Raw genomic sequence first — 17713 nt, 5'->3', positions numbered from 1 at the left:
CTAAATCTTTACGAGAACTATTTATTAATTTATTGTTCACGAATTAAATTAGCTTTCCTACTCTACAATGTTTATAACTTTGGAGACGTGCCGATGTTTTTGTTGTAGTCCACTTTTGTTTATCACAATTATTTACAATTAAACAACACTCTCAGAACGAAACGATTTGTAGAAAAGTCGACACTTTTTTTTTACCGCTACAAATTTGCATTTGTAGCTTTTGTTTTTTTAATAATTAGTTTTTCCACTATAATTTTTGTTTCTTAACCGCTACAACCGGCAACTGATGGTTGTTGTTGTTGTTTACCGCTTGCCACCGACGCGAGGAGCCGACTTTTGTGTCACCTTTGTGGCCTTCTGCTTGGAGGTGGTCTTCTTGGCTGGAGCGGGAGCGGCGGCCTTCTTGGCTGCCTTCACGGCGCGCTTCTGTTCCTTGGCCACCTTGATGGCCTGGTCGCGCTGTGCCTTGCGTACCTCTGGCTTCATGTTACGCTTGGCCATGATCTCAGCCAGGGAGGCGCCAACGATAGCACGCTGGAATTTCTGTGTACGCCGGGTGCGCTTCTTGGAGGCCTCCTCCTCGATACCCTTGCGGTGCTTACGGCGGTACAGCACGGTCCAGGTCACCTTACGCGGATTGCGCTTCATCAGATATGAGCGCTCGCACTTCTTGTCCAGGAAGGTGAAGGTCTAAAAGCAGTATTAATTTATTTTAGCAACTGATAAACGTCTTGAAATTTGTTTACATTACCTTGCCATCAATTTTGACCATGGTCTTGCCATGGCCGGGGTAAATTTTATACCCACTGAATGCACACAAACCGATTCTGCAATTAAAACATATTCATTAATTATCGTTATAGGTAATATCATGATATAACACCAATGGGCAACGTCAATAGTACCATAATACACGATACGCTTGTGATTGGCCAATGATGTTGACAATTTTTGCAAATTAATTTGTTTTTACGTACTTCATCTTGCTGGTCAAAAGTGAAAAGAAACGGAAGTGGACGCGTTATTTGACAAGCGCTGTCAAATCGAACAGCTGAGTTGAGGCGCTGACAATTGCAGTGGCAGCCCTGTCGCGTTTTCAGTGTTGTAAAGCAGCATTTGTAATTTTGTTGGAGATTTAAGGCTGTCACCCTATTCAAAAAAATCTGCGAACGCGCGCAACTCTTATATTCTTTAGTTATATTTTTATTTTATTTTTTTTGCCATAGTTTGACAAAAATAATAAATTTACACATTAAATTTAATAATTAATTACACTGTGCAAGTCGAAAAAAAAGACATGACTAAGGTCATGTCAAAGGCTTTCCCTATTTTTGGTCCTAGTAATCGAACTGCATCATTACTTTTTAATATTATAATCATGATTTCCTACAACATTTTTTAATTAAAATTTTTTTTATTGAATTAGCCACTTAAAAAAAAGGGACATTTTTCTTCGGTTCCTAACTTCCAAGGTATTGATTTATTTTGTAAACTTTCTTTTATATTTTAAGCTACAAGTTTTATCAACAAGCCGAGTTGCAAATATGTCCTTTTGGGGCTGTTTGGGATTCATTAATTAAGTATGTCCTTTTGGGGCTGTTTGGGATTCATATGTCCAGAAAATCTAAAGCTCACCGCACTTTGTTTAAATTTTTTTCTTTATCAGGTAACCCAGTTATTGTATCCGATCCTTATACTAAGATGTAAATTGTGTTAAGCAAATAACCTAAAAATTTTTATGGACCTGATAAAAAGAACCGGTTTTTTTTTTTTAAGTTCCATACAAAATGTGTAGGACTGCCAGACTTAACAAAAAATAATACGGAAAATGTGGTAGCCCCAAGAGATTTTACGAAATCTGCTATGAGGCAGATTTCGTTTTGATTTCATATCGATAATATGTGAGACCGTGCATTTCGATAACATTATTTAGCCACACTTGGTGTTTGTTTACATTTTGTTCTTCAGGAAAAGATAATTAAATAACTATAAATGGCCCAGATGGATATGGAGCTAAGAAAGAGTTGTGAGAATTGCAGCTAAGGGTTACAAATACGAAAATAAGCTGATAATGTGTAAAATTGCTGCTAAAGCATCAAAAACAAATAGTATTATTCTAAATATACTCTGCAAGTAAACTATTAATAAAAAGACTAAGAAAAGCCGTTTTCACACTTTCATTTGTCAACTTATGTTTACGCGCCTTCTGTTTAAATTCCCGAGATCAACATCAAATCAGTGCCCAAAAAGATTCGTTCCTGAAACTGAATCAGATTTGCTTAAACCAAATCGAAACCAAATCCGAATCTGTTTCAGGAATACCACTGTTGTATGATATAAAAACTCTATAGGTTATTTGCATAATGGTTACCCTGGATATTGTATCTTTTACCAAACCCATTTTATATATATATACATATATATATATGTGGTCCAGATACGAAAAAAAAAATTGAAAACTTTTTCCATTGTAAGACTTTTTAAATAACGATTTTGTTGAATCTAACATATTTTTTTAGGTCTTCTTCAGAAGTTAGCTTACATTTGTGTTAAATACTCATGAAAGTCACAAAAGCTTTACTTTTCGGAAAGCTAATAAATATGTCTCAAATCATTTATATAAACTATTTAACTAAAGTCATTAGGGTTACAGACGTTTGTGACATTATTTGAGCAAAAATGTAGTAATTTTGACTCAAATATTTTGTGTTTGAAAAACAACATATTAATAACCTGCTTTCAAAGTAAAGGCCCGTATCGAGTATACCATACAACGATCTGGAAGTCCAAACTCCATATATAAAAAAAGGTGTCTTTTAAAGACCTCTTTATGAGGCTAGTGACGAAAGTTTTTCTAGCCCCCAAAATTTCTAATATCCAATTTTGTGACAAACGATATAAAGTTTAGTTAGAATCGAGACCTTGTTGCCCGATGGTTCATTACTTGATACGTCCGATTCTCTAAATGACATTTTTTACATCTCAAAATTTTGAAAAATTATGTAGTATGAATTTCGCGATTGACCAAAACTCACTTATGAAACTCGAAAAAATTAACAATGAACTTCTGAACTTCTAATCACACTAGGCAACAAATTTGAATTTTTTGGCTATTAAAAGAACCAAACCCACTTTTTTAAATAGATTTGGGGCCCCATTCACCCCACACCTTAGTCGACAATAGATTTGATTATCTGGATTTAGAAGACCTAATGGAAATTGTTGGAAAATTCTGCCCCAATGTAGAGGAAATAATGTTAATGGCCAACGAAGGCAATACTAAGAAACTTGAAGATAATTTGCCGAAACTGAAAATGCTCAAGGCTGTTACAATAAGAAAATTTAAAGATCCATGGCAGACAGACAATAATATAATTGAATCATCAAAAAGTTTAGCTAATCTACGCTCTCTAAACCTGTCTTCCAATAATTTAAGTAAAAGTAAGTTAATTTAACTTTTACAGATTATTATAACAATGCAATCAATTTGAAGGAACACAATTGAACAAATTAATTCAATTGAAGAAATTCACAATTAGTTTTCACATTTCTTGGACATCTTCGCGTGTGACGTATCGAAAGAACTGAAACAACAAAACTGAGTCATTTGGCTCAACATTGTAAAAATTTGAGAAAATTGGAAATTTTCTTTTATAATAATAATAGATTTATACTTCCTTATTTTCCACAGTTGACAGATATTAAGATATTTAGCAAAAAATAATTAGATATTTTTTTTGGATTTGGACAACCGATACAATGATACGATCTGAGCTTCGAGCCCTCAACTATCTTACCTGTTGGCCAAGTCCGGGATATTTAATACATGTACTTGCAGTAGAGGAATTATGTATAGGAGTTGATAATATATTCGACATCGTTGAAGGCTTTAAGTTGTGATTGTTTTAACGTCGACAATGAATTTCTTCCAACTCTTTTGGACTTATTGGAGACTAGAGGATTTCAACCTGATCATCCATTTCGGCTCAATATCACAACTACCAATGGACACAAAACGATGTTAATGGCTCAAGTAAATAAAATATGTACTATAATGTATTAAATTATTAATTTTATTTCAGCTTGAACCTATTAAGAATTCAAGGATTTTAAATTTAAATTTAATTTAAAATTTACAGAGAATATTATCAGATTGAATAAATTAAAAAATAAATTAACCATTAGTTTGTACACAAATTGAAACTAAGGTACAATAAACTGCTTTTGTCAAAAGCGCGTTCGCAGTGATTTCAAAATTAAATATAAATTGTATAGAAGTCTGTTTTCAGATATAAATAATAACAAAAAAATGTATATTTCTCTTTCTCTCACGCCCTCTTCCATTCTTCTCTATTTATTTCTTGTTGTTGTTTTATTCTTTCGTTCTTGTCGCTTTCGTCTACTGACAAGTTCTAAGTGAATGAACACTGGAAAAGCGATGAGCATTGTGGTATAGATTTATTTATTAATGTTCAAGAGTTAAGAATTTAAGAAATAAAATTAAATGTATTGGTTTGATTTCGATGACTAATATTCTTGTCAACAAATTCTTAAAATACAAGAATGAAAGGTTTTCTTCGGCTCACCGAAGATTTGATACCCTTGCAGAGTGCTGTACTATATACTTGACTAATTGTTCCTATGGAAGCTATGTTATATTAGTCCGATATTAGCAAAATTTTCACGTCATGTATGAGATAAAATCAAATTTACAACCTGCAAGACTGGTTGAGATACTTGTATCACTGCGGATGGCAGTTCGAGCTAGTGACGAAACAAGCACGAAGGGTGCGAAAGGCGACTAGCAATATATACAGCTAGTTTGGAAAATTTGCTATGACTGTCCGATCAGAGTTATATACCGTTCGAAAGGTTTAGTCCTAACTTACTTACTTTAAATGATTCTACTTAAAAAACGCGTCAAAAGATAAATAAATTTGAAATGAAAAGTCAGTTTGATTGCATCAAAGCGCTAAATAGCTTAGATGTAATGATGGGAATTTATTTCTTTTCGAAAACGGTATTTCCCGCTAAAATTGAAACGCCAACAGTTTCCAAACTACAGATATGTTCTATATATTATTGGAAAGGTGTGTTTTTAAGCGCACCTTTAATCTTTTTTTCTAAAGTACTCGGGTAACATATTACAGGTGAAATAAGGTTTTTTAGCTTGCAGTTTGACGATTTCTAACAAACGGCTCTAACGATTTTTTATTAAATTTAAGTATGTTGTAGTACGTAAAATTGCGTTTTTTGGTATATGACACATAAGTTTTGGCTGAGGGGTTTGGCAGATATTACCTGTTTACTGAATATACACATTTTCTATTGGATCATTTTCTATTGAAAATCACGTTTTAGTACGAAAAACTTTTTAGTTTTATGAGATATCTCAAACAAACTGATATAATATGCATTTAACTTGGTTTTAAATATCCTGACCAAAGTTGGTTCAAATCGGACCATTATATCATATAGCTGGCATGGGACCGATCGGGTCAAAATTAGGTTTTAGTATGAGAAACTCTTTAGTCTTATGAGAAATTTTATCCAAATAAATAGATTATGCATTTAAGTTAGTTTTATACATCCTGATATAGTGGTTCATATAGGACCACTATATCATATAACTGCCATAGGACCAATCGGGCGAAAATCAAGTTCTAATGTGAAAATTTTTTTTGTTTTATGAGAAATCTTAACCAAACTAATACAATATGCATTTAACTTGGCTTTATATATCCTGAATAAAGTTGGTTCAAATCGGACCACTATATCATATAGCTTTCATAGGACCGATCGGTCCAATATTAAGTATTAGTATGAAAAACTTTTTTGTTTTACGAGATATCGTAATCAAAATTAATAGAATATGCATTTAAGTTAGACTTACAGATCCTAACCAATTTTGGTTCTAATCAAACCACTATATCATAAAGCTGTCGTAGGACCGATCGGGCAAAATTCAAGTCTTAGAATAAACAACTTTTTTTTCCATAGTGAGTACGGGGTCTCCGACAGTAGAGTATGCTCGACTGTAGCAATGCGAGCGAAGCGAGCAGGGGGCGGAGCCCTCTAGTTTTCTTTATAATTAAAGAAAAATTTTTTTTAGATATGAAAGAAATTCAACAACTAAATATATAAATTTTACTATCTGCCTGCATTAATGATAAAGTAACAATATCAAAAGCAAAAGCAATTGCAAAAATTTCTGATATCCCACAAAAAAAACCTCTACACGAGGTAAAAGTCTAGTGACAAAAGCAATTTCAAGCCCCAAAATTTCTGATATCCAATTTTGTGACAAACAAAATGCAGTTTAATATAAAAATTTGAAATAAAAATATAAATTAACTAAACCTGGCATGTTTTTAACTTGAAAGTTTTTATTTAAAACATTGTTTAATTTAATTGTTTAATTTGCTTCACGACTAATAAACAACAAATTTTTCGTTTTCAATTGTTGCATTGACATTCACATCATAAATTGGTCTTGAGTATTTATATCATTTGCAACGCATATCATTTCCTTCTCTTCGTCTTCTTCAATATTCGAATATTCTAGTTGCTCCTCTTCGTATTCTGGCACCAAGTGTCCAACAAGTGGATATTTTTCAGCGTACTGCTGATCCCATGAGATCAATGCAGTCATTTGTGCTTCAGTTAGATCGTTTAAATCGTCAAATTCGTCACGATCATTCTTATGAATGTTTATTAAATTACGTGAAATATCGCTACCTGCATAATGCGGATAAGCTCCATCCTTACCGTAAAAATGCATGGCAGTGGATACATCATATACTTTATGGTTAACAGCCAATAAAATGCGTCCATCATCTCTAGTGCCATTGTATTCTCGCAACTCTTTTACGGTAAAGTCGCGACTAAGCGCGGGGAGATAATCTTTATTGGCTTTAGGACCAGCTCCTGAGATCTGTACACGATGCTCATTACGCCGATTACGGGTTGTGGTCACAACTTTATAAAAAACAAATGTCGAGACAAAAAGGAGCGTCAGATTTATTGGAGCATCCCTTATAGATTTATATAAGTTATTGTACCAAGGTAACTTTTCTTCGCCGACTTTCGACTGACCAACTTTTTCAGGCATCATCTGAAAAGCTTAAATGTAAAAAACAACAATTAGATCGATATTTTACTTTTCTCACCTAGGGATCTGGTATTTCAATTGGCAATGTTTATAATGATTTTAAAAGATATTTTTTAAAATAACTCTTAAGGGCTGTAGCCTGCTACAATAAAAATGTATTATTTGATTTCAAGTAATTGAGTGAGCAGAGCTGTTTTTAAAAGTAAAATAATATTATTTTTTTAAAAAACCATCCTTTGGGATTAAAACTCAGTTATGTCGGATTTCTTGACTGATTTCACAAAACAGATCGTCGAAGCGCCACCTCAGGATGACCTCCAAAAAAATTGATTTTTTTTTACAGGTATTGCTTATATAGTATATCGTTTCATCCATTAATGACAAAGCGTATTCGAAAATAAAAAAAAGTTATTTTCACTCCACGCTACTGCACATTTTGTATCGCCAAAAGTTTGATACTATCGATACTAAGCTTTTAAAACAAACATGGCAAGCCATTCAAAAAATGTAATCAGCTCCATTTCGTCTTTTTAACCTATTTTCTTGCTTTAGCTTCAATTCTCACAGCCCTTTCTTAGTGGTCATATGCATCTGGAACATCTATAGTATTTATTCTGCATTAAATATTTAGTTATTAAACTATCAATTCTTGAAATGCAGGATAGTTTCTTCATTCTTCATATTAAAATCTTAAACACAACATTAAACACAAATTGTGGCCAAATAATGTTATCGAAATGCACGGTCTCACATATTATCGAAATGAAATCAGAACGAAATCAGCCTCAGACCTGGGGGGTAATTTTTTACGAAATTTGTTTTTTTTTTTTGGTTTGCGGACTCATCTGGTTATTATTTAAAAAATCTTTCAAATTTGCACACAAAATAATTTTTTTCATTTTTGTTTTTTGAAATTTGTCTATACTATGGTCCGATTGCCAACACTACTTTTGTCATCGTGTCTAGGTAAGAACCTAATTCTGACCCGCCCGTTTTATAAATATTTGTCGTGTGGAAGCTGTAAATTGTCTGTGAAAAAGATTTATAGACTTGGTGAAAGAGAGTTGTTTGACTTCTTGCGGAGGACCGGGAGAAATAGTAGAGATAGACGAGGCTAAAGTGGGGAAGAGAAAGTACAAATGTGGACGACTGGTTGAAGGCCAGTGGGTGTTTGGAGGAATCGAAACATGCAATCAAATGCACCTCCGCTTTGCTCAATTTCATCATTGCCAGAAATTATGACAACTTTCTTACCGTCAGGAAATAGTCATGCTTGAATTTTACTGAGGGAGATCACAGAAGCAAGCAGAAATTAAAAGAAATTCGATATCGTTGCATTTAATTTTTTTCTACCATGCTCTAAACTGCTCCAAAATCTTCGCCAGCGAAGTCACCGTTTTTTTTTTGTTCCTCTGGTTGTTCAGGTTGTTTCTCTGTTGCCGACGTTGAGGAAGGTGTTTTAAATAAAAATAATTATTCAAAATATTTTAAATGAATTTTTACATTGTATTCATTACTTACTTGTACATCTGTGTGAACCAAAAAAAATCTTGGACCTCAAGCGCTTCTTTCCACTGCTTTTTTTTTTTTTAATCGTTTTTCATTGTTTATGTTTGTATTTTTTTCAAATTATTTATGTTTTCCCTGATAAATTTTTTTGTTATTTCGATCTTTTTGATTTTTGTCACGAAAAAATGAAATACTAGCCGAATACGGTCACATTTTCGAAACTTTCGTCGCAAATGTGATTATTCTGTGATTATGTGATTATATATTCACAAGTTTCATGTGGAAAAATTCTTACACCTTCGATATGATGCAATATAATCAATGATGTATATGTACTGACCCATTTGCGATATCAAAAGTGGTGCTGGTAAACGGATCATAGTATAGGCAAATTGCAAAAAATTTATGAAAATTTCAAAGATTTTTGATAAAGATTTTCACCCAACGATAAGTTCTAAATGTATATTGTGACGTCACAGCAACTACTTGTAAGAATTGAAATGCTTTCGAAAGTGCCTCTTGAAAGTGCTTAAGTTTTAGGAACCTGTAGCTGAAGAAAAGGAACTTAAAGGTAAGAGGCTTAAATCAAACATGTTTGGTCCATCAAACAGAGTTGAACTGAACACTTCACTTCTCGCAGTGTGTTTTTGTTTTCTTCTTTTAAGTCGATAAAATCTCAACTTTCAGCTATAAGGCCTATAAAGCTGAGAGGAAAAAAACAAACACCCGCACTCATGAATATGCACACATTGAAGTGTTCAGGTCAGCTCGGTCTTATCAACCAACTATTTTTGATTTTATCATCTCCGCTTTTAGCTCAGTTTTTTCAGGTATAGTGTGCGCGTAGTCTAATATACGTAAGTAGTGCGCGCTTGACATTCTGTTGGTATATGCAAGTTCTAATTGCTTTGGACTCGTTGTCAGCTCGTTGTATTGCTCTCGATATGAGTAGATAAGCCAGCGGAGGTTGATATTTATCCCCTCGATTTTAGAACTTTCTTATTTATCAAAGTTTTTATTAATTCCAATACCACATTTTAATTAAAAAACTATTTATCAAAGATACAATTGCTTTTCTTAATAAAAAAAAAGGAACAGTTAGGCGTACCACAAACCAGATCAAAGCAATAACAGTACCGTAAACAACAGTTTGAACAATATGATGATATATTTTAAATCTGCGAAAAATATAAGATAAGTGTGGATCTCCATTATGGATGTTAAACTCGATACTTACCGTTTTAATAATTTTCGTCCTTTCCGGAAGGATTCTTCAGTCGGCCTTTCTTTTGCAAGGTATTCTCGCATTCCTAGCAGTGCCACTTTAAAGTATTCATCCCAATTCAGATCATTCATGTCACACTCAAATAGCTTTCGATCCTGCGGTGACATACATTGTATAAGTCGATCCGAGTTCTGCATTTCAAAGGTCCAGTTAGTAATAGCGAATTTCGCTATTTTCTTAATGTTCATGTGTATTTTATCATACATCTTAACCATTCCTGGGTTTTGACCTCTTATGCGCAATACTATATCGATGATATGTCCGGGTAGAATGTGATAAAAAAGGATCGCCAGCTGAAAGGCCCAAAGTTTACTGAAAGTTTTAATAAATGGGTACCATATCATCTGTTCCCGTCGACAAACAAGCGCTAGATCCTCTGTTGCAATTGTAAAGTTGCGTCTGGTTAAGAGTTATTTACTTGGCGGCTAATTTGATGCAACGGCAAAAAGTATCACAGTTGACTCAATGAACTTCCGCAAAATGATCGTACACTCATAAAAAATATTATTAATTAATTTTCGGTTGTTTTACATATCTTGAAATTTAAATTAAAGTTTTTTTTTTCAAGGTTGTAATGCTTAACTGTTAAAAAATTAAAATAAAAATTATATATGAATACTTTATGGTTTCGCCATAACATTAGTAAAAAGATAAAAGGTTGCCCTGCAAAATGTAAATATTGTAGCATACGAAACTTTTGGGTAAACGCCTCTTATTAGTCAGATTACGGCCTTACGCATTTACCTAACGGCATGTTCAATATTTAATGTTCTTTTTGAGCCCTATATCGAAAAATCGATTTGAAATTGTTTTGGAAAAAAAAATCAGAATATATCAAGAACTTATATTTTTTAAGTTTTCTTCATCGCCTCATTAAATTTATAAAATATTTTGTTATTCCTAATTATACCCGTTACTTAAAAAACAAGTAAAAGGGTTTACTGTGTTCGTTGGAATGTATGTAACAGGGAGAAGGAGGCATCTCCGACCCTGTCCGTCTGTCTGTCTGTCCGTACGTCCGTCTGTGTGAGTGCCTAGATCTCAAAGACTATCTAGTATCTATACGAGATAGAGATACCAAACTTTCACCCACAGACAACAAATGCGTTGGAGCAGGTCAAGTTTGTTTAAATTTTCTTGTTCGTTTCTATAAACAAAAGTATCTCAGAGACTAAAAGAAAAGATAGATTAAGCAAAACTACTTGTTGCGCAGTGCGGAATGCCAGTTTTCGCTATTTTTTTTGTTAATTTATATTTTTATTTAAAATTTTTAGATTAAACTGAATTTTGTTCTTTTAAATTATAAATTATTTATAAAGAAATAATTATAAAGAAAAACTAGGGGGCTCCGCCCCCTGCTCGCTTTGCTCGCGTTGCTACAGCCGAGCATACTCTACTGTCGGAGACCCCGTACTCACTATGGAAAAAAATGTTGTTCATTCTAAGACTTGAATTTCGCCCGATCGGTCCTATGACAGCTATATGATATAGTGGTTCGATTAGAACCAACTATGGTCAGGATATATAAGTCTTACTTAAATGCATATTCTATTAGTTTGGTTACGATATCTCGTAAAATAAAAAAGTTTTTCGTACTAAGACTTAATATTGGACCGATCGGTCCTATGACAGCTATATGATATAGTTGTCCGATTTGAACCAACTTTGGTCAGGATATATAAAACCAAGTTAAATTAAAGTTAAAGTTAAGATTTCTCATAAAACAAAAAAGTTTTTCACAGAACTTCATAGAACTTGATTTTCGCCCGATAGAAAAATGTATTTATTCACTTAACAGGCAATATCTTCCAAACCCCTCAACCAAAATTTATGTTTCATATACCAAAAAACGCGAAATTGTACGTATTACAGCATATTAAAACTTAACAGAAATCGTTAGAGCCGTTTTGTCAAAAATCGTCAAATGTAAGCTAAAAAACTTTATTTCACCTGTAAACTGTTGAGGTTCAAATTTACCGGGACTTAGCGTTTCCCGCTAAACTAGCGGTTTTTTTCAAAAAGCCGTATAACAAACATTTCTAGATTTTCGCATAGGAATAAATCCCCATCATTACATTTAAGCTTCTTTAGCTTTTTTAAACAAACAAACAAACAGACAAACAAAGAAACTAACTTTTCATTTCATTTTGAGAAGTCCACTTAAATTTTCAAATTTATTTATCTTTTGAACCAGCTATCGGATTTGGGTGATTTAGGTATCAACGCGTATTTTTAAGTAGAATGAAAAATAAAAAATTTTACCAAAAGGCCCCAACAGCCCCATTAGCTACAATCATTTAAATTTTTCTCCTCCCACTTACACCCCCGTATCTCATGACCCAGGTTGGTTAGAAAAAGTTTTAGTATGCCATTTTTCGATCGGTATATAACTTGATCTAATCGGACAGTCGTAGCAAGTTTTCCAACTTAGCGAACTGTCGTCCGCAGTGATATTATCTATAATCTCACTTAACCGCGGCAAGATCGGACAATTACAACGGGAATAAAAGCTAATCAAAGTTATTAATAAAGTTACTATTTCAATACAAGCACCTAAAAGTATGCCGTAGTTTTTATTAGGTAGTAATTTCTTCAAAGTACTTTTACTTTTTTACTTTTTCCATATTTTTGCTTTTGAGTTTAGATGAAATATATTATAACTTCTTAAGTTATTAACTAGCTTTATTATCGAAATTAAAATGTTTTCTTTGCATTTTGATTAATTTTTTTGTTGCTGAAAGATGTATTTCGTCAAATATTCGTTATAATACATAACCTCCATTTTTTTAAGAAAATGGTCAAAAAGATAGAAAAACTGTATTTAGTCAAAGATGCTGTCTGTATATTCATCCAAGTGAATTAATTCATGTGTAAATTGTTTAAATGAATAACTTGAAAATGTTTCTGGAAGAAAATTTCGCAAGATGTGAGTTTTTAACAAGTTTTTAGATTTTGGCTCTGGTTGACATTTCTGTGAAAATGCCCGTAAAGAATTTTTATAACGATTATACAAAAAATTAATCAATTTAAATCGTTTTTTAAATTTAAATTAAAATTTAATTTTTTTTTAAGAGGCAGGTGCAGCTTTTTTAAAACAAATTCGTTAAGTAAACACCGAATGTAATTTGACTTACTCATGTTTTAAGCAACCATAATTATGTTTCGATATTATAGTGAATCATCTGACAAAAACATCAGAATCGCTCACAGTTATCTGTCAAACGTTGGGGTCGAAAGGGTTAATGCTTTTGCATTGCACATTGTGCTACAAAATTCTAATACCCTCTGTTAAAGTGCATATAAAAGCAAATTCGTTTGACTGCATTTCGATCTCTTAACATATCATTAACCGGGGCATATGTGTACATATGTAATACACGTGCAGTCTTACGTAGCAGTCGTCACCAATACAATCACATTATTATCTTTCTTTCCACGGCACTATGGTCCGGATGAAGATTTTTTTAGGAATAAATTAATAACTCGAGAACGAATAAAGTTTTTTTGGTCTAGTCTTTTGCATTGGGCCTATGATATAAATACGCAAATGGCCTAGAAAAGTGGGCGTGGTGCCGCCTTTATTTTCGATTCTGCGATATTTAAATTTTTTCTTTTTCAAGCTATCAAGACCAAACTTACAGGTTAGGCGTGTTACTATGCCCGTAACGTGTTGCCGAAATTTCATTCAAATCGGACAACTATATCATATAGAAACAATAGCAATTATCAGTCGAAAAGTAATTTTTTTTCTAAAAACGCTATTTTTTTCCAAAATATCTGACCAAACTGATCGTATATAAGTGATATTATGCTCCTCACATTCGGGCTAACATAAATATAGATCGGAATACTATCATTTATAATGTCATATTGTTCAAATTGTTAAAATCGGTCGTGAACTGAGTTTTTGTATGAAACAAGAAATTTTTATTTTTTGTCGATTGTAAAGTTTTAACATTTATTCAATACGTAAACACAAGTTTTTGTAATTTTAGCCAATGCGCCCATTAAAATAAGCCAAAAAATCATAATTTTGGTCATTTTGTCTCATGTGTTGTCGGCACACTTTAAACGAATACGCATTTTATAGCGTGAGGTTAGCTGAAATAAAGTGAAATTGTGAAAAATGCGCAAAAATGCGCAGCTTGAGCTTAATAGAACAATTTTAGAATTGATCAATCTTCAAAATGCATATAGTCACATTGCTGACAAGTGCTGACAAAATAAGTTATATCTTATTAAAGATAAAATTTAATTGGAAAAATTTATTTTCGTGGCTAGTTTTTAAATTACAGATGGCAACGTATAGCATTTTGATTTTAAGCAACACAGATATATAAACACAAAATACAAACCACAATGAATATAATCCATGATAAATTTTGTTAATAAAGCTTTTAAGTACGTGCTGTAAGAGAATTCAAATTAACCTTAAAAATGCGCATATGCGTTTCATGTGCTCTTTGTTCAAATGAACTCTGTTCAACAGCTGATTGCTGAACAGTGTTGAGAAATGTTAAGATTTTAGTTATGCAACATTTGAGCTTGATGTGTTTTGAATACATCGCTATAAAAATATCGGTACTTTGAACATGTTTATAAAATGACTTAATTCCTAAAAAATCTTCATCCGGACCATAGTGCACGGGCTTCTTCCAAAATGTGGTTGTGTTGGTGCCGACTAGAGGTCTGCATGGCTGCATTCTGCGTCTCTGAGAACTGGTGACTTCATTCAGTTCTCTGGGTGCAAAAACCATTGGTTTAAATAATACGTACTCATTGCTGGTCGAAATACACACGTCGGAAGACCAATCGCTTCCTTCTGTACCACCTGCTCAGCTAACGCCTTGGTGAATGTATATGTATTGTATTGTATTGTATATGTATATGTATTCTCGCAGCGCAAGAATCTTGTCGAAAGAACAGGTTAATTTATCCGGGTAGAAGGCTTCGTTTATATGATTTATCACGCAGTTCGTGTACGCCGTGGACACATGAACGACGCATCTCTTTAGCAATTTGGACCACAAGAAGGGTGCCACGAGTGTTGATATCCACTGCCACAGTAAGCCGCTCATCGAATCTTACAGTGGCAGCACCGTGAAGTACGATTTGCACCTCATCTATCAACAATTTTCTATCTGCCACACTGATCCCCAAGTCTGGTAATCCACAATCTCCTGCAATGGCCACTACTTTATCCAAGTACTTGGGATTTGATTTAAGCAGTACCGAAAATACCTATATTTGAAGATAAAAGTTGGGGTAAAATTATTTCTTAAGAATTAAATTTACTTACCGGATGTGTATTCCATGTAGCAATGCGATCCTTTATACTCACGCCTTTTTTGGGCCTTATTAACACATAGATTCGTTTGACTTCAGTTGATCGTAGAATCTTATTAACACATAGATTCGTTTGACTTCAGTTGATCGTAGAATCTTTTCAATTGTTACTAAAACAAAACACAGCGATTCATCGTATTATATATGCATACATATGTTTTATAATCTCATCTAAAGATTGAAAAAATTCGATATTGTTCAAAATATAATAATTCCAAAAGAATTTGTAACTTAGTTTAAAAAGTAAACATTAAAAAGTAATTTTTAAGTGTAGCAATCAATCTACTGATTCATTCCGCCCGGGCGCAAAGGTATTAGGGGCGCCGATATTTCAAAAAGAGTTTGAACTTAGAAAAAATTTGAGGGGTTAAGTCTGAAATTGAATAAATCAGACAACGAAAGTGCGAAAATAATTTTAATATGTGGCTGCAGATGATAGCAAAAACATACCAGAAACTGTTACATTTCGAAATACATTTTTAGAATCAATCGACCCATCATTTGGCAACTAAAAGTGAGATTTGAGGCACTTTTTATTGTTTCTGATGATTTGTATTAATAAACAGGACTTAAACACTAAATCCAAATTGGACAGTGAACTTAATAAGCATACAATGAATTTGACAACGATTTTTTTACGATTCACATCACATCCTTCACATCTGCATTAGCACATCGTTTATTTAGCAAACTTCAAATAAATTTGAACCACTTACGATCATCAATTGGACAAGATAACTTAGCAGTCTCCGTTTTCCATCAATCGAATATCTCCAAATATGGGTAAAGTAATTTTTAAATTTGCTTTCATAAAAGCTAACAATTAATACCTCAATTTGGGGGACCTTAGATCAATTTTACAATTTTAGAAATAACAAACCATTATAAAATTAAAGTTAAAAATTCAATGTGCGGATAAAATGGCAACTACTCAGCATTTTAAAAGTCAAAGAAGTCTAAAATATTTGATTTAACTAAAAAAAGCATGGGCTGACGTGGGCCTGGCCAAAATTTTAAAATAAACTTCCGATAGGTCAACATCCTAAGAGTATTGTCACCCAATTTGGTTCCTCTAACTCGAATAGTCTCGGAGATAAAAGTGTTCAAACTGGTATACCATAATCTGTCACGAATCTAATAGTACCCATTTTTATGTAACGAGCTTATTATCATGTTATAAGTTTTTATTGTAGTAACATTTAATTAATTTTAGTAAACATTTTTGACACTGGAGTTGTCAATTTAATATGTTTTTAAATGAAATTTCTTTGTTTTGTTTATTTGCTTTAAAATGTGTTGCTAAAAAGAAATTGTAGGGGGTGGAGGGGGCGCCGACAAAATCTTTGCCCCGGGAACAACTTTTCGTCGCAACGGCGCACAGTGGGGCAGATCCTCATTTTGCGTTGCAAAAATCATATCTTTTGAACCAGTGAAGATATTTTCAAAATTTAAAAAGCATTTGATAGAAAACTTCATAAGCTTTAAAATCAGTGCTTTAACTACGTAATAGGCCTACTGGTTGATTCAGGGCTTTCGGTCAAAGTTGAAAAATATTTTTAGTGCATATTTTACATGTAAAATTAAAAAAAAAATTTATTTATTTTTTGTTCGAAATATAAATTTCAATCTATTTTATTCTTTAAAAAGCATTGTTTAATATATAAAAAAGTTTTATTACGCTTATTTAAAAAAAAAAAATTTTTTTTTTGATAAATCTTGTATGATGCCTGGCATAGCGAAAACGTATGAAATTGCACTGCGCTCTTCCTCTTCTATCACCATTTTTTTGCGAGGTTGCATCAGTTTTCGTCCTATAACTCTCCCAGACGCAGCTGGACGCATGAAAGACCGGGGTTATTTCGTTAGAGAATTGATTAACGAAGACTCCTGTGGTAGTATGATCGAGTCCTTTGGAGTCCAATTTTTTTTCTATTCCATCAAAGTCAAAAAATAGCCTAATTTTAGTGCTTTTTTTAAACATCGCTGGAATGAAAGGTCAACAAGTGAAGAAACAAAATTCTACGGCATTTAATTAAAAATGAATGTACTTTTCAGATGAAACCAAAAACATAAAGATCGGTCATATAACTTGTCATCAAATCAGTTTTAAAGTTTGCATTTTAGGAAAAATCCACATTTGTGCGCACTGAAATAAGGGTCAACTTTGAGAGGCTGTCACGCCCACAATTTTACCTGATTTCAAAAATCTTTTGGATTTGTAATCTCTGGAGATTTCTCTATCGAATGCCTTTATTACTTTTTACAAACGCTTTCGTCAAAAAAATGATTTTTGCCACGCATATCGGCCGCCTGCCCCAGTGTGCGGCGCTGCATTTATGGTTGAAACGCTCTTGTTTTCGGAACTATGTTAAAATATTGTCGTTCTTAAGTTAAGAACAATTTGTACTTAAACTAATAAGCAATCATACTTACCGCAGTATTTTTGGATCAGAATTAAGCAT

General features: G+C 33.1%; 3 protein-coding genes across 3 annotated transcripts; all 3 read right to left on the bottom strand.

Moving 5' to 3' along the window:
- Nucleotides 1-253: 253 nt before the first annotated feature.
- Nucleotides 254-1037, bottom strand: LOC117779760 (60S ribosomal protein L24). Its single transcript, XM_034616065.1, has 3 exons — nucleotides 978-1037; nucleotides 752-827; nucleotides 254-690 (listed from the first exon to the last, which is right to left on the bottom strand). Exons 1-3 carry the CDS (start codon nucleotides 980-982, stop codon nucleotides 304-306), a joined length of 468 nt encoding a protein of 155 aa, XP_034471956.1. The 5' UTR covers nucleotides 983-1037; the 3' UTR covers nucleotides 254-303.
- A 5409-nt stretch (nucleotides 1038-6446) lies between these two features.
- Nucleotides 6447-7114, bottom strand: LOC117780939 (membrane-associated progesterone receptor component 1). Its single transcript, XM_034617635.1, has one exon. The coding sequence runs from the start codon at nucleotides 7112-7114 to the stop codon at nucleotides 6476-6478; it is 639 nt and encodes a 212-aa protein (XP_034473526.1). The 3' UTR covers nucleotides 6447-6475.
- Nucleotides 7115-9585: 2471 nt separating this feature from the next.
- On the bottom strand, nucleotides 9586-17713 carry LOC117781299 (fatty acyl-CoA reductase wat-like). Its single transcript, XM_034618049.1, is given in 7 exon segments — nucleotides 9586-9798; nucleotides 9858-10304; nucleotides 14678-14768; nucleotides 14830-14906; nucleotides 14908-15146; nucleotides 15205-15328; nucleotides 17685-17713. Coding segments are annotated over 7 exon segments (1167 nt in total). The 3' UTR covers nucleotides 9586-9638.

This window comes from Drosophila innubila, assembly GCF_004354385.1.
Source record: "Drosophila innubila isolate TH190305 chromosome 2L unlocalized genomic scaffold, UK_Dinn_1.0 4_B_2L, whole genome shotgun sequence".
NCBI lineage: Eukaryota > Metazoa > Arthropoda > Insecta > Diptera > Drosophilidae > Drosophila > Drosophila innubila.
This window is presented reverse-complemented; position numbering and strand designations above follow the sequence as displayed.

What these genes read in the sequence shown, in the direction of transcription:
- LOC117779760 (XM_034616065.1), bottom strand. An exon ending in TGGTCAAAATTGATGGCAAG is followed by an intron (nt 691 to 751) that starts GTAATGTAAACA and finishes TACTGCTTTTAG; the next exon opens with ACCTTCACCTTCCTGGACAA.
- LOC117780939 (XM_034617635.1), bottom strand. Translation starts at nt 7,114, where the DNA reads ATGATGCCTGAAAAAGTTGGTCAGTCGAAAGTCGGCGAAGAAAAGTTA.